This window comes from Corvus kubaryi, unplaced genomic scaffold (genome assembly GCF_017639235.1).
Source record: "Corvus kubaryi isolate FWS band 111438036 unplaced genomic scaffold, C.kubaryi_AGA036_p1.0 72, whole genome shotgun sequence".
Classification (NCBI taxonomy): Eukaryota; Metazoa; Chordata; class Aves; order Passeriformes; family Corvidae; genus Corvus; species Corvus kubaryi.
Genome location: NW_024582060.1, coordinates 2,947,374 through 2,971,616, shown reverse-complemented (window position 1 = coordinate 2,971,616; position 24,243 = coordinate 2,947,374). Strand labels below are relative to the sequence as shown.

The 24,243-nt window shown below is 40.0% G+C and overlaps 1 protein-coding gene across 4 annotated transcripts in view; it reads left to right on the top strand.

Moving 5' to 3' along the window:
• EPS8 (epidermal growth factor receptor pathway substrate 8) overlaps window positions 1–24,243 on the top strand; it is a 127,731-nt gene that overhangs the window by 91,177 nt on the left and 12,311 nt on the right. For 3 of the 4 annotated variants that reach the window (XM_042050328.1, XM_042050327.1, XM_042050329.1), the window contains 11 exons: window positions 218–300; window positions 2,331–2,467; window positions 4,197–4,270; window positions 5,330–5,456; window positions 5,823–5,911; window positions 8,155–8,229; window positions 8,833–8,981; window positions 10,992–11,175; window positions 14,889–15,022; window positions 18,327–18,438; window positions 19,312–19,455. In XM_042050328.1, coding sequence (XP_041906262.1) covers window positions 218–300; window positions 2,331–2,467; window positions 4,197–4,270; window positions 5,330–5,456; window positions 5,823–5,911; window positions 8,155–8,229; window positions 8,833–8,981; window positions 10,992–11,175; window positions 14,889–15,022; window positions 18,327–18,438; window positions 19,312–19,455 — 1,308 coding nt within the window. The remainder of the gene's footprint in view (window positions 1–217; window positions 301–2,330; window positions 2,468–4,196; window positions 4,271–5,329; window positions 5,457–5,822; window positions 5,912–8,154; window positions 8,230–8,832; window positions 8,982–10,991; window positions 11,176–14,888; window positions 15,023–18,326; window positions 18,439–19,311; window positions 19,456–24,243) is intronic. The other variant, XM_042050330.1, reaches the window with a different exon arrangement.

Here is a 24,243-nt window from a genome sequence, read left to right as displayed (position 1 = left end):
TGTGTGATGATAATGCTTGAGATCGGAGTAGTGACAAAAATACCAACTCCCAGATTTTGTTCTGTTCTTTGTTCTGTTTATGTGTAGCATAATTTGTCCCAGTGCTTTTAAATAAATGGGATTTGGTAAGGTATTCTCTATCTAAAGGTGAGATACTTGTTTCATATATCTGGACACAGTAGCTGGTACCTGATATTTTCTGCTCCTGTCTCCTTAGGCTACCTTTATTCATGAAGATATTGAAAGTGCAATCAGTGACAGCAAAAGTGGGAAACAAAAGAAGAGGCTTGAAACACTGAGGTAAAAATCCAACTTCTTGGCAGTGTGTGGGATCATCAAATAGTGTGACAGCTTTCAGAAGCTCTCCAGGTCTGCCTGCTGTCCTTTGGGTTTTTTGGGGGGCTTGAGCTTTTTTCCTTCTAGCTAATAATGTACTTCCAAAGCCATCTGTATTAAAGCCTTATCTTGCTTTAATAATTTTCTCACGTTCTGTCAGTTTATGGTGTCAGTCTTACCTTTCCCAAGTCCACCTTAGCGATGGGAACAGCTGAGATCAATTCCACTTGCCAGAGAATGGCATTGCATGTCTCAGTTCTGCATATGGGTCAAGTAGTTCAGAATTTAAATTGAAAACACAAATTCCCCATAATTCCAAGTGAATAAGATTATGCTAAAAGGCTTTGGGATCTGAAGATGTTAAATAAAACAGCAACTGAAGATTGAATAATCTTCCTGCCTGCCTGTTTAATGATGCTGAAGACTTCTTGTTTCCCTGGTAGCAAAAGCTTCTCTGCCAGTTGGAAAATGTGGGGGAAAGAATCTGTTGGGTTCAGAGAAGATTAATACAGAAATGAGAGGTAGGAAACAGAGGCTTAGAAGCAAGGGCACAAATATGTTAGATACTGAATGGTGATGGGAGTAACTTGTTAGAAGTTCACTATGTAGCTACATGCTGTTAGTATCTCTTAGTAATAACTGTTCTCAGATAGAGAAGTCTCTGCTGGATAAAACTCAGAATGAATTTATAATAGTTCTGGATACCTGTTAAATTCTGATGTGCAATTTACGAAGATTTCCTAGATTCAGGGGCACTCCTAGAAAAACAAAACAGAACCTGAGCTGTGTCTAACTTTATCTGCAGGTTTAAAATTAAATAAACAGACTTCACCATTTGTGGGACTGTTGAAACCAGGTATAAGCACAAAGAGGCAATCCAGAGGGACTCGAACACATTGGATGTGCTGGGAAGCTAATGAGATTTAATTGGGAAAAGAATGTAGGTCAATACATCTGTTGGGACAAATAATCCGAGATATCAGTCTCCGAGGGCTGTGGGGCCCAGAGGTCAAACGTGGGTGGCAGCTGAGTGCTGGTTACTCCCTGTTGGATCATGTGCCTGCTGGCACTGGGTCACAGGGAGAGACCCTCCTGCCTCACTGAGGTTCTGAGGTGCTGCAAGGTTATTGATGACTGAAAGGGGACTGGAGGAAGGAAAGGCAAAGGAAATTTTTTTTCGTTGTTATTCACTGTTCAAAGACCAGACAACATTTGATATTTTGTGGTCTTGTTGTTGAATGCCGTGAATGAGATGGGTTTAAAAAAGATTAATTTAAGGGGAAGATCTAGTTTTTAAATAGAGTTCTGGGGAAGGAATGGGGGATATGTATGACAGGAGCTACTGTGATTTTTTTTTTTTTGTCTGTTGGTATCAAGCTGCAGAATGAATTCAAAGACCTCTTTCTTTACAGTATTTAAAACTACACTAAGAACTGGAAAATTGCAGGTGGGAACATCTATATGTTTGTATCCAGACAGGATGAACAGGCGGCCCCTGTTACAAAACAAATCTGTCAGTGAACTTGCTTTTGTTGGTAGGGTTTTAAGAAAAAGGTGTCTGAAAACTGGCCAGACTTAGGGGACTAGATACTTAGTTTGTGATGGCTGAAAGGGAACTTCAAATCTAATTTGCTCTCATAATAAAGGCAAGTCCTGCCCTTACAACTGCCTGTGGTAATAAAAACATCACCTGCTAAATCCAAGGCACTGAATTTATTGTTGCAAACTGGCAGGTCTCGTCGTGTTCTTTGGCACTGCTTGGGGATTTCCCAGGTGACAAAGGTTTGCTAACTCCCTCATGGAGTGAGTTTCCTGCTGTGTTTAACATATTTACACATCCTGCTCTTGAGTGCTGCTTACTTGGCAAGCCCATAGTGCGGTCTGCAGTCGAAGAGGTCCTTGTGAAGCCTCCTTGTCTTCTCTGATTAAGCACTAGAGAACAGAACGTTTTTTTCCTTCGAGTGTCATTTGTGGGCTTTCTCCTCTTCCTCTAGAATGATATCCAAAGCTGACAGTGCCATCCCACCGCCCCCACGGGCCCCTGCCCCCGTGCCCCCCGGGACCATCACCCAGGTGGACGTGCGGAGCCGCGTGGCAGCGTGGTCGGCGTGGGCCTCGGAGCAGGGGGACTGTGAGTATTGCTGGGGGCCTGCTGCCACACACTGGGGTGCCAAAGAGTGGCTTTTTATGATGCTTGGTAGCAAGAGAAATAATTTGGAAAGACCACTTTCATGATGACAGTAAGAGGATGCAGAAATGGTTGCACAAGGTCAGCCCTCTGCCCTTGCTGGCAGCTGATGCCATGATTCTCCCAGCCTAGCTTGGGATGCCCCAAGCCACTGTTGCCTGATCTGGGGAGTGAGATCTGCCTGTCATAATCTGACTTGTCATCTACTTGCATTTACCCATTTTCTGGATTCCTGTTGGGAGCTGCTTTCACTTGTGCCTGGCTGGGTGGGGATGTGGGTTACAGGTTTTGATCTGGGCTTTTTTTGTCAGGGTGGTAGCAGTAACACAGTAATGTTATCTAATGATGCTCTCCTCAGGAGTAGGGCCAGGTATTTTGGACAATTAAAAAAATGCAGTCATGGATTAAAAGGTGCTTTGAGATCAGTGTTATTTATTTATATTTTATTTATCTTTATAATGGCTGGTATGGCTAATTAGGTTTGTCTTTTTTAAAGCATTAAATAGGAAATGCTGTAACTGTAACATTGCTAACGGGTTTGGATTTTTCTGTTTAGTGGTTGTTTGTGGGTTTTTTTGCATCCCTTAGGGAAATACATTTTGATCAGATTTCTTTAAAAAGAAAAGTTCTGTAGAAAGAATAAAGCTCCTCCTGTAAAACAGACTAAAAAGGATAAGATGAGGCCTTTTTTAGTTTGTTTGCTTGGGTTCTTTTAATAGACGATATTAAGACTGTACCATTAAAAAACCTTGGATTCCTTATAATTTTTGTTTTATTAAATTATATCTATATCACTTAACACAATACACAACTATGCAAAGAAAACAGCTACAAATGTTAAGGGAAATCTGAAATGTTAAGAACTATTTAATCTCTCTACCTACAGTATTAAATCTGTTATGAGTAAAGGCTATCTTGTTCTTCTGCTTGAGTTCTCACATCAGAAAAGTTTCATTAGTTTAGTGTCTTGTCAGACCAGTTGTGGATCTGATTCCCTGTAGTTTCTTTTACTCCACTCACGTGGATCTTTTCTAAAATGTATTCACTGAAATCCCACCTGTTCACAAATGCAGTGCAGTAGTTAATGTGGGTTAAAAATGCAAAACTTATAATTCCTCAAAAAATTCACCCTTCTTTTCAAACAAGTCACTGACTCTGGCCGTTGTTATTTGTAAGTGTCAGTTCTGTCACATCATTCTCTCTTCTTTCTGTGTTTCCAGATTTGGCACCCCTTTTTGCTAATAACTTTTTGCATCAGAATTGTCTTCAAAGCTGTGGCTGCACTCTTTCTTGTTTGCTTCTACTGGAGTAGCTTTCAGCATGTTTTGCAAAATGGGATGATTGTCAATTACATTGTATTTATAATCTGCCACTTTGTGCTGGATTTTATTTTTATTTAAAGCCTGGTACCACACTTCTGCAGTTAACTTCATTAGTTATCATTTCAGTTAAGTTGACTGAAAGCATGTACAGAAGCTTTTTCCTTGAGACTTGACAGGATCAGGCATTAAGGTGCAAGATTTTCAGCTTGTTGGGAGTCCTTGAAAAGGGAATGGTAGAGTTTTGAGCATCCTTTTCTTACTTTAAAGCATAAACGGTATAGAAATTGCTACATACTAGTATACTAATTCCACATATATGCATGTCTTATTCTCTTCTTCCCTCTTTGCAGATGAAAAGCACAGACAATACCATGAGCAGGAAGAAACTGCAGAGATGATAGCAGCCAGGATTGACAGAGATGTTGTAAGTGAGAAGCTACAAATGTTGCTTCATGTCTGTGAAATTTTACAACTCTCCTTTGTGGGGAGACTTTCTCCACGTGGGAAATTCAGCTCTGGAGAAAAGCTTTCCAAGCAGCCTCTGCTTGTGTGGTAGATCTAAAAATGAACAGGTGGTAGTTTTTTTTCTTAATTTTCTTTTTTAAAAAGAAAGAAAAACACACTGAATGTTGATGGCAGGTTTTCTGCTGTGGAGAGCTAGAAATATAAATTGTAATTTTTTTCAGTAGACTGATTTCAGCAAACTATGTAAGGATCAAAAATTCCATCAATTTAGCAGGGCTTGGATATGTGTAATACCTGGAAAATAAACATGATCATTTCTGAAGACAGGTGGACCCATGTTTATTTATAATTTAAAGCCTTCTTGCCTACAAGCACCAACATTGGGCATGTTCTATGGCATTTACAAGATGAAATGTTGCCCCATGTGTCATTTGTAACTTTCTACTTCTCCACTCTGCTGTTGCCCTCAGCAACATCAGAGGGTCTTGAGGAGAGCATGTTGGGACCTGTTGGATTGGTGTATTTGTGTTTTCCCCCAGGGTTCGTTCATTCTTCTCCAGTTACTCTTTGAAATCAATTCTTCAAAGAGCACTTCTCTACAAACAGCTTAATTTGTAGAGAGCTTCACCAAATAGCTGAGTACTTAGCATTTCATAAGGAGATTATGAAGTTATACTCTTTATGAAAATGCTGTCCATTCAAATAATTCGAATTTTTTCATGTGCTTTCGGCAAAAATGTAATGTGGAAGCAAATTGTGGAATTACAATCTGAGTTTAACAACCTTGTTACACATACTTTGAAAATTTCCAGCAGCCCTACGTTTTTAAAAAAACAAAATTTAAAATACTTTACAGGTATGTAAATTTAAAAACACAAGGCATCTAAATACAGAATGTTCCAGCATGGAATTTGTTCCAAGGAAGCTGTTGGTGTCTGAGAGTCTGGGCATTTCAATTTCTGGAGTATTTCTGCTATAGATTCTGTAGAGAAACACTTACTTGTCTTTTCTCCCATAGCAAATTCTGAACCATATTTTGGATGACATAGAGTATTTTGTTACCAAACTGCAAAAAGCTGCTGAAGCATTTGCTGAACTTTCAAAGAGGAAGAAAACTAAGAAAAGTAAAAAGAAAGGACCTGGAGGTAGGAGTTCTTTCTGCACACAGTTCTGTTTCTCTAAGGATAATTGAAGGAGCCAGGAAATGTCTTTTTGTGTTGCTTGGTTGGTTTTTTTTTAATCAGTGTAGTCATTTTCTCTCAATTTGAGCACGAAAGTTCCTGTGCATCATATTCTCAGAGGGAAACCTATCAAAAGCATTTGCTTGAAGTCAGTGGGGAGTGATTTATTAGAGATGTGACCACAGAATATGCTCCTGCCTTGGTTCTTTATTTACAAAATTCTGTAAGATGGTAGATTTATTATGCATTTACATGTTTACTCTATCTGGAATATTTATAGCAGTTATATACATATGAATGGATATATAAAAGCCTCATTTTGTTCACCAGAGGGTGTTCTTACTCTCCGTGCAAAGCCACCACCTCCAGATGAATTTGTTGACTGCTTCCAAAAATTCAAGCATGGCTTCAACCTTCTGGTAAGTGACTACTAGTGGATATGAGATGTGAGACCAGACTAGGGCTGGCTACCTCTGGCCTAAGTTGGCCTCTGAGCTTTGGGATGCTGCTCCTCAGGTTCTCTACACAATGACTAGATGAGCATATTTGGTTTTCAGCATCACTGTGTTTCTTCCTTTCCTGGTTCTTTAAAGCCTTTTACTTGGGAAATTTGATTTTGAGTCATAAGAGGATTCCTAGGAAGGTCTGTGGGGATCACAGCTCTGTTGTGTGTTTGCCAGCATCACCAGCTGTGGCCTTGATTTAGTTTTATTCAGCCATGCCCATCAGACTCCCTGTGCTTGTTGCCATCATTACCCAGGACCTTCTGGCCTCAGAACGCTCCATCCAACAAATTGCTGTCTCTTTATAGGTTCTCAATAAGCAGAGATGATAATTCAAGAGCCTTCTCCTGGAATCTCCTCTTTTGCAAGTGGGAGTGTCCTCTTCAAGGGAGGCAGCAAGTGGGACACCTTCAAAGCATTTGCTGTCAGACACTGAGTGTCCCTTCCAGTTGCTGGGGAGGCTATGCCCATGGGGAAAACTGTTCTTGAATTCACTGAGTCAAATCAGCTTCTTTCTTCCTCATGGGGAATGGATTCTGATTGCAGGGCTGTAGGAAATATTTAGCCATGTTAAAAATATCTTTAAAAAAACAAAAAAAAAAACCCAAAAAAGCTACATCAAGTGTTGTGATTCTGACCTTAAGGGATTGCTGTTTTCAGGGAGGATGAATGTCTTGGAACATGCTTATCCTTCTCAGTAAAAGGCATAATGTCCAGGGCTTTTTCCCATTCTTTTTACTACATTCTGCATTTAAATTAGTTTTTTTTCCAAGAACAACCTGTGCTTCTTTGAATCTTTATCTTCTGTGCAGGAAAATCACAGCTCTTGTTTTGATGCTCAGCAGCCCCTGGGACCTGGTTCTAGTGTTGCTTTTGAGGGGTTGTGCTGTAACAATGCTTTACTTCAGCAGCTTTGCAGGAGCAACAAAAACCTGAAGTTTGTGCTTTATGTCAGGCAAGGAGAACTGTGTTAAATGAAGAATCTGGTTTAAAAATAAAAGGAGAAGCTAGAAGAATAAAATCTTCGAGTAGAATGGAAATCATTTTAAAACCACATGGTGGAAGCTTCTAGAAATGCCTACCATCTGTCAAAAAACTTCAGATAGACTGAGGCTGGGTTGTTATGACTGAGGAACAATGTATAGGAAGTTATTAGAAGCAAAATCCTCCTCCTTTCTTCATTTGGAGGGACAGTTGGATGTGAGAGCAGAACAAGGGTAGCCAAAAGCAGTTTGAGGAACAGATGGCAAGATGCAATAGAAACTACTATAACTCTTTAAAGCACATTTGGGCTTCTTATTTCTGGAGCCTGCAAAGCCAATGGGTGATCAGTAGACAAAAGAAATCCTCTGAGAAGCTGTATCAGTGAATTTTAATGGTTTGGGGTTTTTAGAATATTTTTTTTTATGGTGGTGTTTGGTCGTAGGTTGGACTTGATGATCTCAGAGGTCCTTTGTAGAAATATCTTATTATAACAGATAAAGTGATACATGACATTCAGGGTTGATAGATATGATGGTCATGGACTGGTGAAGAAAAATCTCATACATAAAACAAATCAGAACAAAATGTTGATGTAGAGGTTCCTGGGAGAAAGACATCTGTGCTCAGTGTGATCAACCAAGCAAGTGGTAAAAGCCATCAGGGAAAAAAAGACAACAGAACATTAACAAAGAGCATCAATATGCCATTATGTTACCTGGCCTGATTTTTTTCCAGTGTAGCAAAATTGAAGAAGGTGCAGGGTGGACAAGAATGCTCAAAGGAATTACTTCAACTTGGAAAAGGCCAGACTCAGGAATAATCTAATAAGTCCGTAAATGGTTATGAGCATTGCTAGAAAAGTGAGTTGAGAAGGATAACTGAATTTTATTTGGAGAACAAAATACTAATGAAAGAAAGCGGAGTCAAATTCCCAAAGGAGATGCTGCTTCATAATATAATTTAGTTGTGGAACATCTTGTTTTGCACAAGAGGTGCTAAAATATGCATGGATTCAAGAGCAATGGGATGGATGAGCACTTGCACTTACTGGGTGTCGCAGGCAAAGCCCTGGGCTTAGGTGGACCTGAGCAGGGGATGGCCATTCTTATGTGAAGTATTTATTCCCTTAATAGTTAAATGTTTCTTAAAACATATCATTTGTTTTATTCCTTCAGGCCAAGTTGAAGTTCCATATCCAAAATCCTAGTGCAGCTGATCTGGTTCATTTTCTCTTTACCCCACTACACATGGTAAGGTTTTACAGTTTTCTGAGTGTTTACCTTCAGAACTCTTGTATTTAAAAGCTCTGTAACCTTTTCAGTGATAACAAGATTGAAATGTTGTGTCCCTGGACAATAACTAAGGAGAAATGTTTGTATCTCAGGATGAGGTTTTCTTTAGAAAATTATTTATATCCTTTTTTGCATATTTTCCCATCTATTAAATGTGTTTATTTAAATCATCTTTAGCCTTGTGTTACACTTTGCCATTATAATTTTTAACTAGCAATAAAAAATTGAGATTCTCTACATAGTGCAGGAGGAGAGTTGAAAGCATAGTTAATGGAAGTATGTGTAGCTTTGATCAGTAAAGCAAAAATAACACTGCCCAGGGTGGGTCTAAATAAAAAATGGTTGATGACCAGAACAACAGTTCTTCAGCAATAGTTTAGTTAGTTTTTAGGACATCAAGACACACTGTTAGATTCTCAGGGGGGTTTTTACTTCTGGGGGGAGTGTTTTTTTTATGAGTAATGACTGTTTCCTAGCAGCACTGCAGATAACATAAATTCACAGCCACTTCCTTGCTGATAGTGTGTGTGTTCTTGACATTATTTTAATCCTTGGGTTTAGGTGGTGCAGACAACAGGAGGTCCAGAGCTTGCTGGCACAGTGCTCAGCCCCCTCCTGACAAAAGACACCATAGACTTCCTGCGATACACGGTCACCAGCGAGGAGGGACAGCTGTGGATGTCCCTGGGTGATTCATGGACCAAAGCCAGGTGAGCAAAAGTCTTCAGATTTTAGAGGACATCTCTAAAAATCAAGTTTATTGACACGATCTTAACCAGGTTATCCAGCCCCCAATAAATTCAGTATAACTTTGTTAGGATTTGGACTCTTTGGAACTGTTCTTTGAAGGTTTTGGAAAGGAACTCTTTAGCTTCACTTGGATTTGGGATCTCAAGGAGAGAAAATGCAGAGAGAATTTTTTTTTTTGTCAGTGATATCCAGAACCTCTTGACATAATCTTCTGGAGTACGTTTTCCTGAACTGTCCCTTGCGTGTTTCCAGTTGTTCTTCACCATTTTTTTTCCAGCCCATCTATCTGGACTTCATTAAAAAAACAATTTGAAGATGCAATAAAAAGTGACAAACTATTAAATAATAGCTACAAATGTCTGTTTTCAATTTCCAATGATTATTAAAAGTTAAAAATTCACAATGTACTTACTTCTTTACAAGCATCATAATGCTATAAAAATGTTTATAATTATAAAAAAAGTTAATTGACTGAACTGTGCCACGTGTGCATACCTTAAACATTGCATTGAATGGATTCACTGTTACGATTTAGCTTAGCTGGAAGTTGACTTCTTTATGCATTTCTTGGGTTCGAGGTAATTCTGTAGCTTGAAATTAGGTGAACTGAGCATGCAAAAGAAAAATCTTAAATTAGCAAAGTGCATTTGGACTCCGTAATCTGTGGTAGATAAATACATTTGATGATGATGAAGTACGCAATCGCTTGGGCTGGAAATGCAGCACGGTTTTTGTGTTTATTTATCCCTGCTCTCAGATCTCAGATTGGAACACAAATGTCTACCAGATGGATTTTTGTTTTTATTAATGATTTGGTTCATTGAAAGCTGTAGAGTGTAAGGAAGGCTGCATGGATGGAGTGGAAATGGCCTCATAGTTGGAGCCCCTTGCAGGGAGAATGGATCACTGGGCAAAATAATGGGCTCCCTGTCTTGGGAACTACTCCATTTGTTCAGTCCATCCTGAAAAAAGGGTAATGGAAAGAGAAGTAGCTTGTGTTTGGTGGTGAAGAATGAAGCACTTAAAATGTAGTTGGCTGACCCATGCAGATTAGAATTGATGGCGTGATTGATCTCAGTATCCAGAGGTACCCTGGGGTGGGGTGTAGCAGGAGAGGGGGATGATAAAATCAGGGATTATTGACCAATCCCAGGCCTGCTAATAAGCTGGGAATTGCTGACTGCTCCTGGCTGGCAGCGTTTGTCCCTTGATTTTGAGCAGTGTCAGCAACGAGCCTGTTAAAAGACTGTAAGGTACACTCCTGTTTCTGCTTCCACTGTGAGGACACAGTAATTTATGCTGTGGGACAGAGTGTTATGGGTAGTGCAAAGGCAGAGCAGGAAAGCATTCATTTAGGTGCTTGGTATTACAATAGAGAATGCTAGGGGAACTCTGAAAAGTAGTACAGTCTTTTATAAAGATCAATCTGGACTATGAAACAGCAAATGTGATGATAGTTCTTGTGTCTTGGAGCATGTAGAGTTGGGTGGGGTTTACGTCTGTGAAAGCATTTGTTTATTTTTTGGTTTAGGTGTAGCTTCCATGCTTCATGCCTGCTTTCAGGTGTTCTTACAAAGCTGGTGCTTTCTTTCAGTCTTTTGTTGGTGCTTTCACACAAATAGAGCATTGCAGTATTTTTGCCCATGTCTCACTGTTAAAACAAGTCCTAGATTTGTTTTGATTGATTCTTCTATTACCCATCCTTTGCTAAAAACTTCTGTTTGTTGTGCTTTAGCACGGACATGTCCTTATAGAAGGAGCAAATTCTTTTCTGCAGGGCGCTGCAGGGAGGATAGTTATGATAAATAAATATGTTCTGCTGATTTTCTCTTTTCTAGCATGATTCTGCCTGTACTGTAATCCCAGCCTCTCCTCTATACTGATAAAAATTCTAAAGCATTTCAATTTATAGGAACCCTATTAAACCAGTGTGGCCCTTGACACAGATTTCTAATTTGCTTTTCACACAGAGCTGAATGGCCAAAGGACCATTTTATTCCCCCTTATGTCCCCCGTTTCCGAAATGGTTGGGAGCCTCCTTTGCTGAACTTCATGGGAGCTCCAAAGGAGCAAGAGCTCAACCACTTGGCTGAGTCTGTGGCAAACGTTGCAGAGCAACAGCGGAAGCAAGAGATGAAAAGACTGTCAAGTGAGGTAAGGTCCTGCAAAAGTGTTCTGTTAATTAGCTGAGGGCAGCACCAGCCACTGCCTCCCTAAGGACAATATTCTGGGACAGGCCTGGAGAAACCCTGCTCTGGCACCTGCTCTGTCAGTGCAAGCTCTTGACACTTAACGTTGAAGTCACAGGAAACACCTGTTCAGCCACCAAAAATGCAGTTAGGAAAATACAAGGTTTTTTTGCCTGCTGCTCTCCTTGAACTTGTGCACTTCCCTGCCTCAGCTGGGAGGACAGTCCAAGCCCTTAGGTTCAGTTTGATTGAGCTCTGCTATCAGATCGCATTGATTTTGATCGTAGATACTTTGGGCAATGTTTGAACCAAAGTGCCTTCAATCACAGGCACACAGTCTAAATGAAAGAACCCTTCCATTTTTGGTAGAATTTTGGACTTAAACTGCTTCTTCATAAATGTGGAATTTAATATTCCTTTCACTAACGTATTGATACTTTCACTGTATTGCTTGTAAGTATTCAGAGGTGCTCTCCGGGCAATACCATATCAGGTAGATTAGGTCTACTTCTAAAAAAACCCTGCTGACAGGAAAATTATTGTCAAAAACATTTTCTCAAAATTTTCTTCAAAGGAACGTCATGAATTTAGCAAAAGTTAGGTTATTCTCTTTAAAGAATGGAAATATGCATCCCCATCTAAAGCCTTTAGAGAAACCAGGTTGCATTTTCTGACCAACTTTATAGCCAGCCCCTTGTTTCTCAAGATTCTATTCTATCCTATTTTCAATAGAACTTACCAGAAAATGAACTTTGATTTTTGTGAAAAATTTTAAGAATACATGTGGATTTTGTTGCTCTTTAATTAACAGGGAAAAAAAGGCTATATCCTTTTTAAACATAAAAAAGTTTTCCTTTTGGAAGGTTTTGTCTTTTGTTGGGAGAACACAGGATTTAATTTACATTTTTAATTTATTTTTCTATTCTGGTTTTAGTTTAAATCAAGTGTTAGCTAATCCAAGGTACCCTGTTAGCAGCTGTGAGATGGAAATGCACCTAAGAATTTTAAGAGTCTTTTCCATCTTGGGGAATTTTTATTGGTTGTTATGGGATGTTGTTTTCTTGCAGATCAATTCTTTAATTGGAGATAGCAAAGCCTCCCCAGCAAAAACTTGACAAAACTTCCCAGTCACATTAAAACTTTACTTTCATGAGAACCTCTGTTAGTCAAAAAAAAGTCTACTCAGCTATAGAGACAAATAAAATTGGTAAAAAGCCTGCCAAGCAAAGGGGGGATTACATAATACACATTTGATTACTTAAAGCACTGCTTGGCCTCATGCCTAACAAGATATACAAGAATAAATGTGACAAAAACTAAGTTATTGCTAGTGATTCCTTTTGAGAATAAAAGCATTTAGTAAAGTTAACAGGCACAGTAATGTGAAATGTAGCTTTTGCTGTTGCTGTCACCCCCCCTTCCCTAGTGACCTCCCAAAAAACATCAACTATTGTCCCATTTTTCATTACTGGTCTCCATTTCCATGTGGGGTTTTGTTTATATTGTGTTCCTTCTAAATAATAATAATAATAATAACAGTGGCTACAACAACATCAGACAACAAGATTGAAACTTTTTTCGATAGTGTTGAAAAAAGGTCATTAATTTTTCTCCTCTGATGATTTTAAGAATGTCATGTTATTTATATATATAACAACCTAAAACCAGTCTGAAGGGGAAGACTATATTGAGGTGTTTCAGTTGCTTGTGTTTCAGGAAGTTGATTTCACTTCAGTCTTTTTCATGCACTGGTAGTTGTTTATTATATATATATATATATATATCCCAGTTCACTGAAGTAGTTTGTGTGCCTGGTTCCTGGGATGTCAGGCATTGGTTTCATGACTGTCACTGATTCCCACAAGGTTCTGGGCAAGTGGTTTAACCTTGGTACCTTGGCTCCCTGTGCCCATGCATCCCTAGCACATCCCTGGGGGAAAAGGCACTGAGCTGCTTAATAGCTGTGAAATGCTGCAGGTGCTCAGCTGGAAAGAGCTGCCTGAGTGCAAAATGCTGTTTGTCTGGAGCAAAAGCTGCCCTGGAGTGGGTGATGCAAAGATAATTATTCTTTCCTAAGTCTGCTGTAACAGTTTGTTTGATGAGGAGTGCTGGAAAAACAAGATGAGAGTGGAAGTGTTGGTCTCTTGCCGCTGATTGGCCTCGTGTGTGTCGGTGTGGAATTCATCTCCCCAGAAGCAAGGCTGCCTGGGGAGATCTGTGCTGGGAGTGGAGAGGGGTGCATGGCCCTGTTCTCCCTGCTGGGCTGGGCTCTAGCGCCAGGAAAAGTGCATTGGAGGTTCCCACCCCTGAAAACCTCTTTTTTTTCTTTCCATTCCCGAATTCCTGAACCTTAAGATCCAGCCACACATGCAGCTCCCAGGAGAGGGGTTTTAAGGTGGAGGCAGTTCAGCAACAAGGACTTCAAATGGTGGTGGAACAACCACCAGAGAGTGTCCAGTGAGGCTAAAGCAATGCAAATAATTTATGTGTGAAGTAAAATGAATTCCTGCTTCCTGGGTGTCTTTTGGTGTAAGGCATAAGCCAGGTCACACTGGAGATTTTTTTCCAAAGAGGTCTTAATAATACAGTTTTAAAGAATATTCTATTTGTATGGGGAGTTCTGTGTGTGGTTTTAATTGCTTTTCATAAACCCTCAGTCCCCTAAGCGAGTGGCTCTGGTGCCAAGTCAGACACCTGGAGGTAGAGATTGGGCGAGTAACTTTTCTGTAGCCACATTAACAGAGATAAGAAAAAAAATAAGCCAAAAGCAAAAACAACACAGGAGAAAACAAACAAAAAAAAAAACCCAACACACCAGGCATAAAGATTTGGCAGATTCTGGTGAATCTCAGCCAGTGTAACTCGTGCAGCTGGATGGTACAAGGAAAGGATATAAAATGAGCTATTTCAGTATCATAATATCCACAAATGAACTGTTGAGCTTGGTCTTGTTTTTGGAAATGGTGATTAAAATCATTCTTGCCTAGAAGGGGAGTGTCAATGCTGAATTTAAGGTGGTTCTTTTTTTTTTGTTAAAAAAAAAAAAAGGAATTTCGTAAAGCTCTGAATGTTCTTACATATGTGCTTGTGATCAAGTATGATTATTTTCCTTAATTAAAACCCATAATTATACCAACTATCACACTCCTTTTTGCATTTCTTCATGGACTATAGCCATATTCAGTGAGAGTGTGACATGAACGAGCTCTTTAATATTATGATCCTGCAACAGAGTGATAATTTTACTTTCTTTCTTACACAGACTTACTGTTGGCTGGCTAGAGGTTTGTGGCTTGAGGTGTGCACCCAGAACAGAAGCTCAGAGCAGTTTTACTGTGCAGTTCCTTTTCAAGCAGCTCAGCCACTGTTTATAAGTTGTGTTGCTGTGGTGATATCTGAGAGATGACACGGCCCTTGCCCCAGAGAACTGTTTTCCTAAAGAACATCCGCTGCAATATTAATGCAGTGGGATGACTCAGGATAGAAATTCTTTTATTCTTATCCTTTTGATCTCCGCGTTTACGTACTTGAAACGCAGAAGTTATTAACTTTTCATGGCAGACCCGTGGGCACCTGAGGATGGGGGAATGCTGGCAGGGCCCCTGGGGGTGCGGGATGAAGCGCAGGGGCGGATGGCACTAATCCAGTTTGCGGCTTTGTTCCCTTTTTGTCTTGCAGCCTCCTGGTGTTCCCGACTACCCCCCGGCGGATGGGTACGCATTCAGTAACACAGTGTACAAGAGAGGGCCTCTGCTGGACCAGGGGGCAGCTGTGGCTGCCTTTAAGCAAACTGTTAGCCGGCATGTAGATAGGTAACCCTGACTCGGCAGCGGCCGTGGTGCTGTGGAAAACTGTCCCCACTTACTGCTCTTGGGGTGGCGGGGTCTGTGGTTGCCTCTGCTTGTGTCTGGAGAGGGTCGTTCTCTGTACTGGGGGAAGTGATTCTGTTTAGCAGTGGGTATTCTGCTTTTGCTTCTCTAAGCTGTGTCCTTAAGATCTTTCCATATCATTTCTGTGAAATACCCTGTTTATCGATGATGTGAAATTGCTGCTTTTGTCAAAAATGATACGGTGGAATTCCAACCCAATGGCAAGCACAGAATCCTCCCACTTGGGTTCAGATTTTCGTTCTGATTTGTTTCATGGTTTTAACTACACTCTTTGCTCTTTTCAGAATTACAAAGAATGACAAGTCTGCTCTGAGATTCACCTGTAGTTGTTTTGATTTATTGTTTGATTTTTCTTAGCTGCTCACTTAGTGCTCCATCATCTCCTGCTCTTTGTTTTCTGGGCTGGTGTATAAATACCCACTTTCAGAACAGTGACACCCTGTCTCTTCCATCCTCTTTCAAATGTTACAGAAAATGCTCTGAAATGTTTGCATAGCAAACGGTGTCTTTTTGCACATCCTCTCTCACCCCCTTCATTTTATCCTAAAACTGAATAACTTGACAAGATGAAATGCAGTGATCGTTGGCCTTGTGTCTGGGGAGAATTTATAGCAGCACAGGCTGTGGAAGCAGATCAGTAAAGAAGCATTGGAACTGCTCTCCTGTGCCAAACCATATTCGATATACACTATATGAAAAGTATTTTGTCCTATGAGCCATGGAAGATGTTTAAGCTAAGTTTTGGAGATCAAATCGCTGGTTAAAGCATCATTGATAAAACTCTTTTGGTGAAAACCCTTTCAGAATTCCTAGTTTTGAGACGTGTGCTAAAAGATCCTGTTGTTAATCTGCTTGCAAGCAAATTCCCATGTGGTGTGCAGGTTGAAGACTCAATTATTTCCCTGAACTTTGAATTTATTCTTCATAGCAACAACAGCAGAGTAGTCATCTCTTAATTGTTTTCTTAAACTTGATTGCCTGTTGCATTCTTGTCTCAGGACCAGTCAGCTTGAAATCTGGATGATCTGTACTCTAAATTCCTTCCCCTCACCTGTAATGTGGACCTTATCTGTCATGTAAGACCTGTTTTGTCCTTTCAGAGTAAGAATATTCCATGCAAGTGTTTTTGCCTCCAGTTTTAGAGAGTGAGTCTCACTGCATTGAACTGTTGATGATACCAGAGCATCTGTCTGGAACTGAAAGAGTTATCCAAGCCTCCTTTGTGGTTGAGAAATGGCTGTTTCTAAGAAGCAGTTCATGAAAGTTGAAATTAGTCTTTCGAAAGCTGTGGAATGAGACCTGCTGTAGTGGTGCCTGTTTCTCACCACTGATGTAAGACATTCTTCCCTTGGGTGATGCAAATGAAGTGTCAGAATCTTAGACTTTCAGTGGGTATTAGGTATTTCAGGAATTCTGATGCCACAAGAGTACTGAATAATTTTCAGCAAGTTTTGTGGTGTTTCAAAGTAGCGTTTTTTGCTGTGTAGTTTGATTTTCACTGTCATTTGAAGAAAAGCTCTCTGAAAGTCTGTGCAAGCTTCTAGGCTCTCAAGCAGTGTGCAGTGAAGAGCTGAGGCCTGAAATTATGGTATATCTGATAGGCAGTAAGAAACACAGTGGAGGATGGGTGGAGGGAAGCATTCAGAATATTTGTGCCCAGAGTAAACTGTCTGATGAGCCTGGGCTTGAAGAATTAGGGTCTCTTCAGAGGCATGCAGCCATGGGCTGGTCATGTGCATGTTGCTGAGTGGAGTAAAACTAAAACGTAGAAATTTTTAAAAATTCTTGCTGAGTTCCATGTTTGAAGGAATCAGGATAGCTAGGTGTGGACAAAATAGGAAGACACAGTTATTGAAACGATTTTGGAAAGGCAGTCTGTAAGTAAAAGTACTGTCAGAGCTACATTAGTTGTATCTCTGAGACAGGAAGAACGAAATTCAAAATTATATGAATTTTAAGTGGGTGACAGGAAAAATTGGTATTACACGTTGTTCAGCCTTGTAACAGCTCTTCTGCAGGCTGGGGGTCATCCCCTGCTTTTCACTCTCTCCTTAAATACTGTTAGTGTTTTGTCTTTCTTTCAAAATGATCTTTCAATCCAAGTATGATTTTCCTTGGTTCTGCTCTTCAAGTCAAGTGAGACAGTTCTCCACAGCCGTGCAGTAGCCAGGTAGCTGCTGGATTGCTCAGGCACACCTGGAACCCACAGTTACAGAGCAGCAGCAGCAGCAGCATCTTGTGTTCATACCCCCAGGCCGTGACCTTGAACCCAGCATTTCAAGCCATGGATTGCTTCATGTTTTCATTAGCTGTTTGGATTTATTTATTTATGTATTTATTTATTTACTTACTTATTCATGTGGGGTTTGTTTGTTTGCTTGCTTGCTTTACTGCCCGGTATGTGTTTATGTCGTTGGGTGTAATTTGCAACAAGTGAATAAAGTTACTGGGGGGTTGGTTTTGTGGACCTGTTTGGAGTTGGCTGGGGACATCTCAATTAAAAAAAGTGTTGTGTCAAAGAAAGTAGGAGCTCTGGACAGGTCTTTCCTCATGGAAACAGAAGGATACAGAGCTTACTGTGATATGCCTTGCTCTACAATGAATCCTGTGTGTAACTGGCAAGAAGTTATTTCTCATTTTTAATTGATAAAGTATCTTGAAGGTGTTAAAGTTGATGGCATCTTATGGTCGATTAGGAAAACTGATCTACAATAGGAGAACATTTTTTAGAGTTTAACTCCATTAGTGTTGATGGCAAAAATTTATTCACCTATTATGTATTTGAAACAATCTGTGATGAACGCTGGAAATACAATTTCATACAAAGCACAAGCTATCAATTATATCCTAAGTATAGTCATTTGTTTATATGGCAAATGACTGTTTAACCTTCTGTAGGAAAGCAAACTAAATATAGAGTACATGTTTATTTTAAAACAATAGCACCTGCTAATCTAGGCTGTTATCATACATCATGCAAGCAGTGAGCTGATAAAGCTTAGCAGTTCTTGAGGCCTGTGTATTTCAGCCACCACTTTATTTTGTTTTTAATTCTTTTATTGGCACTTAAACCAGTGTATTATGAACAAGTCATCTATGGCAGCATCATATTGTGGTTGAGAGGTTTTTGTTTAAAAAATGTTTTGTGGGCTGTTCGAAGAGGGCATTTTGTGGTTTTATTTGCTTGCCTGTCTCTCTGAACAATAGTCTGATCTTTGCTTTGCAGAAACTATGAAGCACACAATAAAGCACAGAGCAAGAAGTACGCCAAATGCAAGTATGAATTCGTGGCAAGAAACAACAGTGAGCTTTCTGTCATGAAAGAAGAGATTGTAGAGGTAATTTTGTTTGCAAAGACAACACAAAAATTTCTGGTGCTGCTCAAAGCTGAGGGTACCTTTCCTGTGGACGGTGTGGCTTCCCTTAATGTTTGCTTCAATGTGTTTGACTTGTCTGCCTTAGTATGGAAAGTTCAGTTAATTTGTTTTGCATCAGTTTTGCTGACTTAGGAAGGGTGCTGTAGAGATCCGTGCTAAAAATACATTTCTGTGCTCCTTCCATCTTCTCTAGTGTTGCTTTTAAACATTAAGAGGTGTTTAAATAACTATCTGTGTACACACAGGGTATAGTGGAGGGCTGTTCTTTCCGAGAGGATTTGGCATCATAAAAGTGAGATGCATTTGGAAGGGAGGGAGCAACAAAGAGAGAAAATGCAGAGTATGAGATTGTGGGGCAGGTAGTCGGACTTCTGACTGCTCCCGGCCATCCTGCTCCTGTTCCCTGTTTACTAAGAAGTGCCATGTCTCCAAATTTGTGCTCTCCCAGAGCAATGCCTTTACTTGGCTTATTAGTAATAATTTCTTCCTTTTGCCAACAGCATATGGGTTGTAGAGATGGCGGCAAGTACTTGATTTTCGCTCCACTTGGTTTTCATCCAGCACGTGCCTGAGTTGACTGAAGTTCATTAGACACATATTTTTCCTTGAGAGCCCCATTTTGAAAAGTGTGGTAGAACCATGTAGAATTAATGATGGTGAGAATCAGGGGAGGTACAGGGGTTTCTCAGGGACACTTTCTTTCTCTGTGCGAGATCTGTTGGCAGACGCAGGACCTGACAAAGTCTTGGTTTTGTTTTGAAATGATGCACAGCCTGAGTACTGGCAGGAGGAAAGTCAGAAAAAAAATGTAATTAATTTACCAAATTATTTCAGATTCTCGATGACAGAAAGCAGTGGTGGAAGGTTCAGAACAAAAGTGGCAGCACAGGCTTTGTGCCAAACAACATTTTGGACCCTCTGAGGAATGCAGAAGGCGGTCAGGGATGGCCGGAGCCTGCCTATACCCGCACCATCCAGGTACTGCCCATCCTGGGAGCAAAACCTCCCTTGGAAGTGTCAGTGTGTGCATGTGGAGGAGGAGGAGAGTCACAGCAAGGCTCAAATAGCTGCGTGCTCCACTGATATGTCACAATTAATTTACATTTCTTGTAGAGGCTGAAGGTGATGTCTGTATTTCACAGAGTCTAACTTCAGAACATAGTTGAGAGATACAGCAAAATGTTTTACCTCAGGTTTTTTTACCTGCTTATTTGCTTAGAGGTGGTAATTTCAGTCCTAATGGATGTGTATGCATTTATTTTAATTGCAAATATCCTTTGTGAATTGATAGCTGTTGATGCCAAAGAAGGAGTTTGAATTATTTAAGGTAGGGTCATCTTTGTTTTTCCTAGAAGAGTGAACTCCAGCTTTTTTTTTTATTTTCTGTCTTTGTGTGTCTCTCTCCCAGTCTTGAATTTATTTAATTATTGTAATTTTAGAGTCATAAAAAGGAGGTATATTTGCTTTTGAATTCACAAAGCAGGTATTTTTCAATTACTGTGTCTGTGCATCAATAGCACTCTATTATCCTGACCTAATTTTAATTTTCTTTCTTTCATGTAGTGGTGTGGAATTAATATATTTTTTGTTGTTGTTATTTCTTTTATATGTTGAACAGCAGAATTAGAGGGTAAATTACTTTAAAAACATTCTTACATCAGCGCAGTTATCCACCCAAGTAAGGATATACAGGATAAAGTTGTAGTGTGTATTTTTAGACAAAATTTAAGGGGGTCAGAGGCTGCTAAAAGAAGAAGTTATATTTCCTAAGACCTCTTTCTTTCCTTTTTTTTTCTAATGATCTTGAAAGCTTAGGCAAACAAGTTTGGATTAAGCAGAAATTCCACGCCTGCCTCTGAATGAGACTTTTAAACCAAACTTCTGGTGAAACTTGAAGTTTAATAATTTAATCTAGTCTAATATTAATTCTTTGTGTCTGCACCTTCCAGCTGATGACTGAAAACCAAGAAATGCCACAATGTTTTGCAAAATAATGCAGTAGACCTGACTTGGTCTTGGTGGGCTTGAAGCAGACCATTTCTGAGCTTTCCTGTCCCAAATTGTTTGCCTGTAACATACTGGCTCATTGTGCACTGATTGTGGGTTTGCCTGTCTGTGAAGTGAAGCATGCATCTAGAATGCTTTTCAAATCCTGATTTAAAGATCTGGCTTGTTTTTTTCCTTCCTGTGCATGTCATTTTGTGTGTTTGGAATTTGCCACCACGTCCTGAGCAGGCTGAGTAGAGTTTTGAGCAGAGGTTCTCACACTCTTCTTTTATAACACATTGCAGGGTTTGAAATTCTCTGTTTGAAATAATGACAGGACATGGCATTGAATAAAATAATAATTTCCACAAAGCATTCTCCATGGACCTGTGAAAATTAGGGGTCAGGGAACAACGTTTAAGATAAGTTTGTTACTTTGCCCTCTGGCAGGTTATTCTACAGCTTGATCATACTGAAATCTGAGCTTGAAATATTGTGAAATTATTTATGAATGTAATGAATTGCACAGGATAAATTAAGTCTTTACCAAGACAGTTCAGTAAGGCTGCTCTTAACTTCGTGGTGATTTTCATAATTTTAGCACTTCTGAACATGCTCGTTTGTCTGTTTTCCTGTGATGGACACATGGTTCATCTGGGAAGTGTTTGCATAGCTCCATTTGTTTTCACAACGGCCCTATGAGACTTTGCTGCCATTTCAGAGAGAAAGGAGGCCTTGAAGGGATGAAAGCCGTGCCCAAAGTCAGACAGGAGAACTTGTGGGTAGAGCAGGAAATCGGAGTGGTTCCTATCAGTGCCTTTGCCAGACCCTGAACAGGAGCAGGCTCAGTGCTTGGTGCTGTGCAGCTTTTGCTGCTCTCCTAAGTTGCCTTAGTGTGTTTCAAAGTGGCCTGTCTGCTGTGGCCACCTGCAGATAAGTGTTATGTGCAAGGGTAGTGGCTTCTTTCACAGACTAATAACCTCCAGTGCACTGCTCACCAAAGGGTGTTTATAGATTATTTGGAAGGATCAAGATTTCCATTGAAAGAGAGGATTTTTTTCACTTGATTATGCTACAGACACCCCTTCTCTGAGAGATGGATACCTCATTATCACAATTATTCTTAGAGCTGCAAAGTTTATTTTGCTCTCACTCTGTTCCCCTGCCTAGTGACCTCTAAGGCCACACATTACTTTAAATCCTGATTTTTCGCTCAGTTGCTTTCAGGATCCAGGTCCCAGATACTCACTTGAAAGCACTGAGGTGATACTTGCAGAACATTGCCAGCAATACCGCAGTTTTTTAATTATCTTTGTGAGTCAGAGGCTGTAACATTGTTTGAGTTCTGGTCAGTTGAATTAGTTCCAGGAAACAGTATTTTTGCTTGTTTTGGTACTTTCGTATTTTTAGGAGAGCATTTTGCTGAATTCTTCTATTTTCTACTAATGTTAATTATTGTTTATCAGAGTCTTCTGGGGTGTTGGTCATTTAATCTGTTTTTTTATTGTGAGCCAGCATTGGTATTTAACCATCCTATTATATATGAACATAAAGAGTTTCCCAAGCACTCTGATTTCTTAATTTGTAGAAGTATTGCTGGTGAACCTATAAAATAATTCATCGTAGTATTTCCTATTTTATGTGCATTTTATCAACTTTTTATTAATGCTCATGAAAGTGAAATTTGAAGAACATAATTAGGATGGAATTGTGTATCTTGGTGGGCATGTTAATTAATCTGCTGACACCCTTTGTGAGGTGAGACAGTTATATTATCAGTGATGTGTATGAAATCCTTAGGCAGGGAGTAAATGTTTAATAAGATCCAGTCCTGCAGTCTCATTTTTAAAAAACATGACTGTCCACAGGAGTGTGAGAGTGTGTGTACAAAGCAAGTCTGTGGCAGAGAAACACCAAGACAAAAAGTCTGTGCCTCAACTGGGATGAGTGTCCTTTGCCTGTCTTGGTGATATGCTGTCAGAACCTTTCTTTCCAGTCTCTCTGTTTATCAGCTCTCTCCAAACACCTCTGTGGGCAGTTGTTTCCCCTCAAGCACAGCTTCTGTGCTCCAAGCCAGTGTCGTGGTGTCACACTCAGCTTTTGCCTGCTGGTGCCCTTCCTGCAGATCATGAAGTGTTGGATAATGAAGAGATGCAGATGCCAGGTGTTCATGTGGCCATAGCCAAAGAGATGTCATCATTTTTGACCAAGGGCCAGCATCTCTCTTATCTCATTTCACATCAAATTTTCACATGACCAAGATTTTTTGAGGGCTTAGAAAAACCCAAAAAGTTGTTTCCTGTCCAGTTCAGCATTGATCCAATCTCAAATTATGGGATGCCACTTATTACACAAAAATGTATCAAGTAGTTGAAAAAGGATTTGATTAGTGATAGAGCTTAAAAGTCCCCAGTCTGACCATATTTTCTTTTTTTCTTTCTTTTTTTTTTTTTTAATGGGGACTAATCCTAGCTAATAACAATTTGAAAAAGTAAATTCTGCCTAAGTTTCCTGTAAATTCAGTAAAACCACAAATGTATTCCCCACAAAGAACTGTTTAGGTGGTTTTTAATGGGATTTTAATAGCCAGCTGTTTGCATAATAGCTGAGCCCACCAAAGTAAACTCTGGCAAAAGACCCTTTTGAAAGAAATTTTCTCTTCCAGTCTTGGGTTCCTCACTGGCCCTTTTGGTTGAAGACAAGTGGTTGGTTCTCTCTTGTCCCTTGAAATGAGTCTCAGGAAAAGATCCAGACCACAGTGCTGTTGACAAAACGGAGGCTGAATGCTCTGCAGCCCTCTTGGTGGACTCGTGTCACTGTGCAAACAGGAGTGTGGCACTGAAACGTTCAGAAGGAGGGTAAATGGAAAGCTGTGTGTCTGTGTTAACTTAATGAGAGCATTTCCCAGCACTGACATTGGTTTTGGTTGCTTCCAATGCCTCTTTAATGTTGTCTGTTTTCCCCATAGTTTGAATATGTATATTCCCTTTTTTTAATGCTAAAATAGATTTGAAAATATATTGTTCCCACTCTTTTACCCTGATCAAGAATGAGGGTTGATACCATGAGCATTTTTACTCAAACTTATTATTTTGCTTCCATTAAAAATAGATTGAATCATACTGAATCATGTTTTTTTAACCAGATGCAGCCTGTAGTGTGTTGAAAACAGCTTTGGGATTTAATTTTTTTCCTGTACAAACAAAGATCTTCTGGCAAGAAATAAGAAAACAAAATTTAGTCCCAGTAAGCTTTTGTGATATATCCAGATTTCTAATGTGTGTATCATCACCATTCCAAATAATTTAGAGCATTTGTTCCAATTTACGTGAATTGAGGAGTGCAAGTTCATTCTTAAAAGAAATAAAAATATGAGGAAGAAGGAAAAATAAACCCCAGAGTTGTTCACTGTTGTTCTTGCTGTGAAGAAATCAGTGAGTAGCTAGTCAGATTGTCCACGGACGGGATTGTGCCCCACCTGCAGAGCTGCCTCCAGCTCTGGGGCCCAGAGCAGGAAGGACACAGAGCTGCTGGAGAGAGCCCAGAGGAGGCACCAGGATGATTGGAGGGATGAAACATCTCTCCTGTGAGGAAAGGCTGAGAGCTGGGATTATTCAGCCTGGAGAAAACTCTGGGGAGACTTTCCAAAGGCCTGTCAGTAAATGGGGCCAGCAAGAGATCTGGAGAGGGACTTTTACAAGGGCATGGAGTAATACAACAGGGGGTGATGGCTTTAATCTTCAAAAGGACAGGTTTAGATAGGATATTAGGAAAAAATTC